Source organism: Artibeus jamaicensis, unplaced genomic scaffold, assembly GCF_021234435.1.
Source record: "Artibeus jamaicensis isolate MK-2021 breed Jamaican fruit bat unplaced genomic scaffold, CSHL_Jam_final contig_1696, whole genome shotgun sequence".
Classification (NCBI taxonomy): domain Eukaryota; kingdom Metazoa; phylum Chordata; class Mammalia; order Chiroptera; family Phyllostomidae; genus Artibeus; species Artibeus jamaicensis.
Window position 1 is genome coordinate 193,011 of NW_026521330.1, and position 10,922 is coordinate 203,932.

The following is a 10,922-nucleotide window of genomic DNA, read 5'->3' on the forward strand; positions in this document are numbered from 1 at the left end:
GCCTTCTACCTTGATTGAGAGCCTTGCTGGGTAAAGTAGCCTTGGTTGTAGGCCTCTGGTTCTCATTACTTGGAATATTTCTTGCCAATCTCTTCTTGCTTGGAGTGTTTCCATTGAGAAGTCAGTAGCTAACCTTATTGGGGCTCCCTTGTATGTTCCTTCTTTTTTCTCCCTTGCTGCCTTTAAGATTCTCTCTTTGTCTTGGAATTTTGCCATTTTAATGATGATGTCTCTTGAAGTGGGCCTCCTTGGGTTCCTCTTGATTGGAACTCTCTGTGATTCCTGGATTTGTGTGACCTTTTCTCTCATCAAATTAGGAAAATTTTCTCTCATTACTCTTTCAAATATGTTTTCTATCCCTTGTTCTTCTTCTTCTCCTTCTGGTATCCCTATTATTCGGGTATTATTACGTTTCATATTGTCTTGTATTTCTCTTAATCCCTCTTCATTCTTTCTAAGTTTCTTTTCATTTTCCTGCTCTTTCTGTGAGATGCTTTCTACTTTGTCCTCCAGCTTGCTAATCCTATCCTTTGCCTCATCTATCCTACTTTTGAAGCTATCTACTGTGTTCTTCAATTCAGAACTTGTATTCTTCATTTCCTCTTGTCCCTTGCTGATAGTTTGTATTTCCTTTTTCATGTTGATATAGTTTACGCTGAGATCATTATAGCTCCCCTGTAGTTTTCGGTAGCTCATTGTGAGCTCTTTGAACTTCGTGACTACCAGTGCTTTGAATTCACTATCTGTTAGTTGATTAGCCTCTACTTCATCTAACATTCTTTCTGAAGCCTCTGCTTTTTCTTTTATTTGGGGATTGTTTCTTTGTCTTTCCATTGTTTGTGAGACTCTTCTTGTTGGCCTCAGCTTCTAAAATTGATCTGTTCTGACTCCCTGGGTTTATGCTGTGAACCTCTGTGGTATCATGCCTGTGAATTTCAGTGGTGCAGACTCCTTCAGGTATCTTGATGTTCTCCATTTCCACCTACTCCTTTTATCCTGCTGCTTTCTGGTGTTTCAGCGTCCAACACAGTCTCTGTTCTTTTGATTTCACAAATGCTGGATAACTGATGTATTAGTGTGCTGCTTTTCTATAGATCTGCCAGGATTTTCATCCACGAGTGCGGGAGCTAGAATCCACTCCTCCCTACTCCAACGCCATCTTCCTCACTCCCGAGAGTTGGGTTTTTTTGAAGTGACTTCCTGAGATTGGGACTGACCAGTCCTGTCTTCAATTATGTAGGCTTGGAAAGCAAAAATCAAAACTAAACTTTGGCCATCGGGTGCCACTTAATAGAATCAGTGCTAAAAGCTGAAATCGTGTCAGTGCTTTTAGAAAATAGAATAGAGATACAGGAATTAATTCGTAACTCATGGATGAACTGCGAAGGCAAAGGCATTGTAATCATTTAGCACAGGGATCCATTCTGTGTGGCATGGCAAATGTAGCCCAGCTCCTGATTCTGAAAACTGACAGAGCTGAGCCCAGGAATCGGTTTTCTCAGGGGGAATCAGGCCTGCATTGTACCTAGGCTGCTTTGAGGCTTGCTCTTGCTAAAACTCTCTCACCCTGAATTGAGGCAGGAAATGTTTACTGCATACCTTTAAAGTAACTTCCTCAAATCTGTGCTAAACCTCCCAAGTATGGAGTGTAACTGGACCAACCACCTTCCCCTTGATCTGCAATATCCTTCTCTTTGAAGTAATTAGCAGCATTTTTCCTTTGTTTTCTGTAAAAGGTAATCACCTATGGTGAATCTGTACATAGTAAATGAGGACCATCCTCAATGTAACATGCCCAGGAAAGCAATAAAGCCTGTCCAGGCAGGGGCTGGGGCCCTCTCTCTCACTTAGAGAGTGGCCATGCTGTCCCCTTTTCTCCACAGGACTTCTGTAGTCCATGTGAACTTGTCTGTTGCAGCCACAACACACAGACCCCACAGGGCAGAGTCTGCCTGAATTTAGCAATATGGTTAGTTCACAGAGAGATGAAAGCAATCTCTTGCAGCATTTGCAGATCATTAATTTTTATTAATTGTTGATAATTTTATTAAGATAAATCAAATATAAAGTTGAACAAATCTTAGTCAAAGATAGGAATATAAAACATAAAGAGGCCCTGGCGGGGTAGCTCAGTTGGTTAGCATGTCATCCCCACATGCCAAGGTTGCCCTTCAATCCTCGGTCAGGACACATACAAGAAGCAACCAATGGAGCTTTGGTAAGTGGAACAACAGCCGCCCACCCCACCACCCATCTCTCCCTTCCTCTCTCTGAAATCGATCAATTAAAAAAGCCCGTAAACACAGCTGACTTCCTATACTCCCAACTAGGTGATTTTACTATTTGCTCATCTTGTTGATCTTAATTAATCAATGATTGAGTCTGCTTGGCATTTGTTTTGCTGCGCTGTAAATGAGGTTCTGGGCTAAGGGTTTCAGCGACAGGAGGATGAGCTTGGGTCCTCTGATGTGGCAGCGCATGTTTCTCTTTTGTCTGAAGGCTGCCTTGGGCAGCCTTGGCAGCAGCCCCCTGGGCCATATCCCTGGAAGCCGCTTGGACTTCGGGGTTTAGTCACTGAGGTCGTGTGGGCTCTGATTCTCAGGAGTATTGTCAGGTGGGCTCAGACTCACCGGAGCCAGAGACCGGCAGTCACAAGGCCTTCCCTCCTCGTACCTCAATCACTTTATGGCCAGAGCTTGCCTTTGACATTATTTCTTTTATCTTCAAAAAGAGGGGAAGAGGGGGAGAAAGAGAGGGAGAAAAACATCAATGTGAAAGAGAAACAGCGATGTGAAAGAGAAATTCATTTGGTGGCCTCTTGCATGTGCCCCGACCAGGGACCAAACCCACCATCCAGACATATGCCCTGACTGGGAATCGAACCCGTGACCTTTCACTTTGAGGGACGATGCCCAACCAAATGAGCCACACCTGTCGGGATGATATGTGTCCTCTTGGGAGGTTTTATGCCATTTAGAGGTAGTGGCCCGGGCTCTGTAGGAGCCCATTTATTACATATTAGGGGTTGGGGATAAGAAGTTTGAATTAGCAAAACTATTCTATGCCCAAGTGATAAATTGCTATATTTGCCTCAGGCTGCTGTTTGCAAATCTGTTTGCATCCTGTGAGAATCTATCTGCTCCTGCCCTTTCCAAAATGTTTCCTCTGAGGGCAGTGAAACACAGGTAATCTTTATTTTTCTCCAGAGAGAACGTTCAGCAAAACTTTTTTTGGGGGGGCCTCCCTTAGGAAAGATGTATGTTGGGATAATGATGTATGGGGCCCATTGCAATTTCTGAATTCTCAAGAGTCCAATTGGTTGGATGGAGCTGATCAGAAACACTACCGTTGCTCCTGGGGGTGCAGAGAACAATAGCTGTGTCACCCTCCGACACCATCATAAAGAGAAGTATTTTCAACCCTGGGATTTCTCACCAGGGACACAGCTAGAAGAAGGAAGAGGCCTGCCTCCCACGGCATTGCCTCCAGGTTAAAGCAGAATCTTAAGGTCACAGCGAGAGTTAACGCGCCGTGCACAGAGGAGACCGATTAGCACTGGTAGGTGGTTTGGGATGAGGGTGATTGCCTTAGGATGAGGAGACAGCAGAAATCACCTGGACTGCGGTGACAGACGTTTGTCTCCTCGAGTCAGAGTGCGCATTCAAGGAGGCTGGGCAGGAAGGCAAACAAGTTATCCTGGGTGGGGCTCTTCCTAGCTGGGCTGTGAGCATGGACCTTCTCACTCCACCTCACGTCCTTCCCTATGTTTACGTCTCCTCCGATAATGGGAGGAGAAATGGAGACAAGAACTGGCCTGAAAGGAAACTAAGTAGAAAGACAGCCCTGGCTGGGGTGGCTCAGAGCAGTGGATTGACCGTCAGCCTGAGAACCCACAGGGTCACAGGTACAATTCCAGGCAGGGCACAGGCCTGGGTTGTGGGCCAGGACTCCAGCTAGGGGTGCACAAGAGGCAACCGACTGATGTTTTTCTCCCTCTTTCCTCCCTCCTTTCAGCACTCCCTAAAAATAACTAAATAAAATCTTTTTAAAAAAGTAGAAAGACACAGAAAATGTGAAACTCCTTGTCTAGGCCATGACCTCTGCCTGTGCCTTTCTGAACTGGGCCACAGAGGTGAAAGGTCATCCTACACCCAGATGAAGGTTTAATGTGCAGAGATATTACATAACTTGACCCAAGTCACTTAGTGGAAGGATAAACAGAGCTATGTGTATAGATACAGAGACTCCCACCAGTAAAATTTCCAATATAACACTCGCTGCTAACCTTGGTATCACAGAGTGCCCAGCCATAGCCTGAAAGCAAACAGAAGTCCTACTAATAGTGTTTCTAAGCAGTACTCATTGCCTGTCCCAAAACAGTAAAATGGTGATGGTAATTTCTGAGATATATTCCACCCGTTTATTAATGAGCATCGGTGTATTTCATTCTCTGACAGCATCTGTCTGTTAGGAAGGCATTTTCCTGGCCTCAGGAAAGCATAGGATGACTGCCAGTGCTGGTTTTGTGCACACGCCACAGAGCTGGAGCGTGTTTCAGAGGCTCCTGTGCTGGGGGCACCCCTGCCCCTGTGGGGAAGCGCTCTTCCTGACTCTATAGTTTCATTTCCACGAGCTGGTCACATTCTCGTTCCATTGACTGACAAGTGGAATTATTTTCCACCCTCAAATGCTCTCGTGTTTGTTCTCTCTTCCATTGCTAGAATGACTCAGTGTTATGTGATATCTCAACTTTTATTTTTAGCTTTGGCCAATCGAAAAATATTAGTATAATGGTAACTAAAATCGCAGAACAAAGGATCAGATAATTGAGAATTAAAAAAACACAGCTGCAAAAAACCATCTGGGAAGTCAGATTGTGATGCAGAGAGGTAAGAGTTTCTAATCAGTAAAAACGGGTTATCCTTATTTAAATTATTCACTTTTCGGTTTAGAGATTAAATGTATTTCAATCATTGCTGGTTGTTTCTAATAGGGTCTGAAAAGACTGATATAGTCCTGAGGTTTCTTACCCTATCCTGAACTCTAGACAATTATTTTTGTAGCTAAAGTTAATTTCCCTTACTGAGTACACTGTTATGTAGAATTGTCGCTCGCTTGATCATATTTATAGAAAAGAAAAGTCTGGGAGTTCATGTGAGATTTTACTTCTAAGACACACCACTCCACCCTTACTGATGCTTCTCTCGGGTTCTTAGTTTAAAAACTTTGAAGCTCTGGCATGCGTTGAACTGTGATTTTAAAGCTACTTTAAGCAGTTCTTCTTTTGATTAATACAACTTCCTCTTCACATGTCTCTAAATACAAGTGCAAAGCAGATCTAAACTGGAAAATGTGTTTGACTGTTTATAGGTTTATAACAGTCCACTATTATAGACTAAAATGATTGCCAAATCATTAACATCTAATGGTCAGCATTTTATTTATTTAAAGCAAAAATAACAGCTTTGCCAACACACAGGATCTGTATATATGTACAGGGTGGGCCAGAGGTAGGTTTACAGTTGTTCCTATGGAAAATAGTACAATAACTAATAAATAAGAACACAAGAATAAATGAACTGTTTTGTGCACTCAACAACTTTCACTCAGCCCTGTATTTAGTCCTCAAAGTGTGTGTTTTTCACTGGGTCTGGCACTCACTCATTTAACAAAAACATCATAGCTTCCATCCAAAAGGGCAGAAAGAAGTATATGATAACACTATCATATCCATTTTATATGCTGGAAGCATTTGAATTCAGTGGAAAGGCCTTCTGTACCACACTCTTCACTATTTCATCCTTGACCCTGTCTTTAAAGATAACTGGAGAATTACAGTGACAATCTAATTATTTTCACTGAAAACTTGGACCAGTGCTGCGCATTTAACATCAGTTTGTAGCGACTCCCCGTTCGTGACGAGTCAGTGCCCAGAACAGCCTTGAATCCAGCACCATTGTGGAAAGGGCCTGGCCACCTCTGCCCTGACTTCTGACTGAGCCTGGGCAGAAAGAGCTGGCTGGCCCTTGTTTATGGTGATTCTGTTTGAATAAGCAAGGAGAGCTCTTTAATCAAACAGGAGGTCTTGGCCAAGAATGCACAGGAAGTCACAGGACTGTCATGCCCTTTAAGGCATCCCTTTGAATGTCTGTGAATAGGTCAGTGGATACAGCCGGTGCATGTCTGTGCGTGCATCCAAGATGGATCTTGCAGCATTCTCTAGTCAACATCTCACAAATCCAAAAGAATATATAATCACTGCCCTTATGTGTTCATTACTCCGATCACACTACTTGCATGGGTCTTAAAAAACAAAGGCAAATTGCCCTGGCCGCTGTGGCCCAGTGGATTGAATACCAGCTTGTGAACCAAAGGATCTTGGTTCAATTCCCAGCGAGGGCACGTGCCTGGGTTGTGGGCCGTGTCCCCAGTAGGGAGTCCCTGAGGGGCAACCACACACTGATGTTTCTCTCCCTCTCTTTCTCCTTCCCTTCCCCTCTATCCAAGAGAAGTAAATAAAATTTTTATTAAAAAAAACACAAAGGTGATCATGTATGTGAAGAATTGTAATTTTAGTAAAAAAAGTAAATTTAACTCACAATGGACTGAAAACTACTTCTTGTCTATGTGGAAATTTGCTGTGATTGTGCAAGATAAAATGACATGTACCACACGTATGTAAATGCTGCGGTGCTATGCTAAATAACAACAGGTGATACACTTATTCTCTTCTGTGCAGCAGATGAAGTTTGGGCTGAAAAGTCTTGCTTCTGATGTCAGTTATGTAAGAAACAATAGTAATTCTCAGTGTAGAGCCTAAATTTGAGAGGAAAATAACTACAATGGATTGAGTTTAAAAAATATTGTATATAAACAATGATCAATGCTTAACATAGACTTTCTAAAGGGGAGGGAGCCTTATTTATAGCATCTGCTGATGTCTGTGGTGTAAATATTCCCGCCAGGGCCAATTTCAATCAATCAGTATGTCCTCACTGAGCACAAAGTGGGAAAGACATCAGTACAGACAGCGGTGGCCAGCCAGCGAAAACAATCAAATTTCGGGAATTGCAGAGGTTGTCAGGTGTCCATGTAATTTCCTGTATTTTTACTAGCCTTCCCGTAAGTTCGAGTGAATACAGATGAGTGTCCCTGAATACAGATGAGTGGCCTGAAAAGTGAGCGGAAGTGGTGGGCGTCTTTTCCCAGCCGAGGCAGCTGGGAGCAGGTGTGCACCTTCTGTTTTCCTGCTGTGATTCTGAGGACGCGTGTCCTGCATGGCACAGCCGCAGGAGGGGGTGGGCTGCCTCTTTCACATCTGACTCTTTGCGAGCGTGCGATTCGCATCGCTGCATAAGGCACGGAGGACTGTCTGTTGTGTTGTGTCCCCTGGGTGTGACGCAGGAGGAGTAAAAAGGGTGGCGTACGGGATATCATGGCCATTTAGAGAACTTCAGAAACCTAGCAAGTAAGAAACTAAGACAAGGTGTGTCTGAAGTGTGTTAACCCTTGGGGACTGGAGGGCAGTTGGATCCAGGCATGGTCACAAGGCTAGTGATTAGGGGAGGGGAAAGGTCTGCATATTGTTTGGTGGTCCCTGCGTGGATCCTCCAAAAGTGGACGCTGAGATGGCATTTGCAATGCAGCAGACTGTTTTAGGGATCAACACTTGCAAAAGGGCAGGGGAGCTTGGAAACCTTCCATGTCAGTGCAGTGAAGGTTCGGTAAACTCCAAAGGCAGCTCTGAAGCACAGGGACCCCAGTTTCCCTACACTGGGTTGCAGGGGCGGGGCCTTCCTGTCCCCACCACAGTCAGTGGTGGGTTGTGGGCAGCATGGGAAGTGCCTGTGCTGGGGTGAGGCATCTCTGCATCTGAGGCCACTGGGAATGAGCTACAGGCTGGGGGTGGGGTGGGGGGCTGTGTATTGGCAGCTGGGGAAGACAGTCCCCTCCCCAAAATCAGTGCTCTCCTTACCCATCACTCAGGATGCATTCGGATTTGAGGAGTTTCTTTTTCTTTTGTTGTTGCTTTCTCATCTACCACTTATCAAGTAATGGCAAGAGTAACCCAAAGGGGGTGCATTATTCCCAGTTCCAGTCAGAGGTTTAAGGCACACACCTCTTGGGGTCCAGCATAATAGAAGTACCTACCCATCAGCCCCAGCTGGTGTGGGTCCGTGGATTGAGTGCTGGCCTGTGCACCAAGGGGTTGCTGGTTTGATTCCTGGTTGGGGCACTTGCCTGAGATGCAGGCTGGGTCCGCAGTTGGGGGCGCATGGGGGCAACCACACATTGATGTTTCTCTCCCTCTCTTTCCCCTCCCTTCCCTTCTCTCTAAAAATAAATAAATAAAATCTTAAAAAATAAAAAAGAAGTACGCATCAGGTCGGACAACCACAAGGGAAGTCTGAATGTGGGTTTACAAAGTCTAAATTGTGGAGTCGGCCACCTCCCCCACTGAGGGAGTCTGGCCCAGGCTGAGCTTTAAAACACCTCCTGTGCTTGCTTTTATTTCTCTCCTGGCCAGAAAATGGAAGGAGTGTCCTTCATCAGTGATTTCACTTCCAGGAATGTATCCTAAGATTTTCATTAAAAAACAGTTTGTAGATGTGTACAACATATATTTACACACACATACTGCTCCTGCACACGCACAGGTGTGTGTACACTGCCCCATGACACATGGTCAATGGGAGGCACATGGTCCCCAGTCTGATTGCCAGAAAGGGAGAGTCACTAAATTACAGTATATGCATGAAATGAAAAAAAGAAAAGAACAACAATGGTTAAATGTCATAGAAGACTGTGACATGGTGAAGGGTTCAAGAATGTTATTGCCAAAGGAAAATCAAAGGATAGATCTGATATTTATCATTTAAAAAGTTTCTAATATACAGTAACTGCATGTATATGCATATAAGGCTAGATATTTACACACCAAAATAATCAGAGTGCTTACCTAAAAAACATAGATTTGTAAGTTATTTATGTGATGTTTCTTTCTTTTTGTTGTTTCTGTAAAGAAGTAGAAAATGGTCTTATCTTCAGGGAAGACACAAATCTTGTCCACTATGAATAAGCCTTTTCAAACTTTGACCTGTGACTTAAAATTGTCTATTGTCAGCAAATTTTTCACGTGGAAGGAAAAATAAGTAAGGGAATTAAGTGAATAAGTAAAATAAAGTTCTAGAATTATGAGATGTTTTAAACTAAAACTAAACCACCAGTTAGGATGACTACTTTTAAATTAGTGAACTATAGCAGATTTTCGAAAAGGGCCTGGAAAAGCTGAAGGAGAGGCTCTAGAATGAAGAATTTGTCTGGATGGCTCTATTACCAATGACACAACTTCACATTATGCTAAACAGTTTGTCTTTCCTTCATAAATGTGGTTCTGAAATGTTTATTAGATTAAGACTGAAAATAATTGAAACAGAGACTAGCATATGCACATATGTTCTTTTGTATTAAGTGATTTCAATTTTTATTGATTGTCCAGCCCTGACCTTTATCACACTTCAGTTCTTGACCAGGTCTCTGTAAGGAATGGGGGGGAACCGGTCATGGGTCTCGGAGTTCGTGCTGCTGGGGTTCCAGCTCAGCGCAGAGACAGAAGTTCTCCTCTTCTGGGTCTTCTCCCTGATCTACACCTTCAGTCTGTTGGCAAACAGCATGATCTTTGCACTCATCTGTCTGGACCAGAGACTCCACACCCCCATGTACTTCTTCCTCTCCCACCTGGCCATCATTGACATGTCCTTTGCTTCCAACAGCGTCCCCAGGATGCTGGCAAACCTATTGACCCAGAAAAGAGCCATCTCCTTTGTCCAATGCACATTGCAGATATTTTTATATCTAGCATTTGCTCACATAGAGTGTCTGATTTTGGTGGCCATGGCCTACGATCGGTATGTGGCCATCTGCCACCCCCTGCAGTACACAGTCATCATGAGCTGGAGAGTATGCACAGTCCTGGCCACCACGATCTGGTCATTCGGATTTGTCCTGTCTGTGGTACACCTGCTTCTCCTTCTAAGGCTGCCATTCTGTGGGCCCTGTGAAGTCAACCACTTCTTCTGTGAGATCTTGTCTGTCCTCAAGCTGGCCTGTACTGACACCTGGCTCAATGAAGCTGTCATCTTCGCTGCTTCTGTCTTGGTCTTAATCGGGCCCCTCTGCTTTTTGCTGGTCTCCTATACCAGCATCCTCTGGGCCATCCTGAAGATCCAGTCTGGGGAGGGCCGCAGGAAGGCCTTCTCCACCTGCTCCTCCCACCTCTGTGTGGTCGGGTTCTTCTTTGGCATTGCCATGGTTATTTATATGGTCCCAGAGTCCCCTCATAAAAAGGAACAAGAAAAAGTACTGTCCCTGTTTTACAATCTCTTCAATCCATTTTTAAACCCACTCATCTACAGCCTGAGGAATGCTCAGGTGAAGGACGCCTTGTATAGGGTGCTGCAGGTGAGGTCCAGGTGAAGGATGGACAGAACTTTTGGTTAAGCAGAACCTGTTCTCTTTGAGATGTAGTTTGAGGATGACTCTAAAGTCAGAAAAACTACCTAGCAGTAAAGTTTGATAAGAGAATGTGAATCATCCAAGACTGAAAGTGGGGAAAATTTTGATGTACAAGGATAGTCCCTGAGCAGTTTTGTTCAGAGATGAGGCATCTGGATTGTGGATTGTATGCTAATGCTATAAAAATTTATAGAGCCCATTTCTTCAAGAACTAGATTAGTAGTGTCTTAAGAAAACATCTTTGTGTTGTTGTTGAATTGCAGAATCAGTGTTAACACCTCCCTAAGTAACCAGTTTAATCATAAACATTCACATCACCTGGTAACAGGTGGTAACTTTCAGAGAAATAAATACTCAGAGGAAAAACTTCTTGCTATAGAGAGTAGCTTAATACCTACAATGATCAC

The 10,922-nt window shown here is 43.9% G+C and overlaps 1 protein-coding gene across 1 annotated transcript; it reads left to right on the forward strand.

The window, feature by feature from the left end:
* The first annotated feature begins 9,354 nt into the window (after positions 1-9,354).
* Positions 9,355-10,476, forward strand: LOC119051399 (olfactory receptor 2A2). The gene has a single exon (XM_037148138.2). The coding sequence runs from the start codon at positions 9,547-9,549 to the stop codon at positions 10,474-10,476; it is 930 nt and encodes a 309-aa protein (XP_037004033.2). The 5' UTR covers positions 9,355-9,546.
* Positions 10,477-10,922: the final 446 nt, after the last annotated feature.

What these genes read in the sequence shown, in the direction of transcription:
- LOC119051399 (XM_037148138.2), top strand. Translation starts at nt 9,547, where the DNA reads ATGGGGGGGAACCGGTCATGGGTCTCGGAGTTCGTGCTGCTGGGGTTC.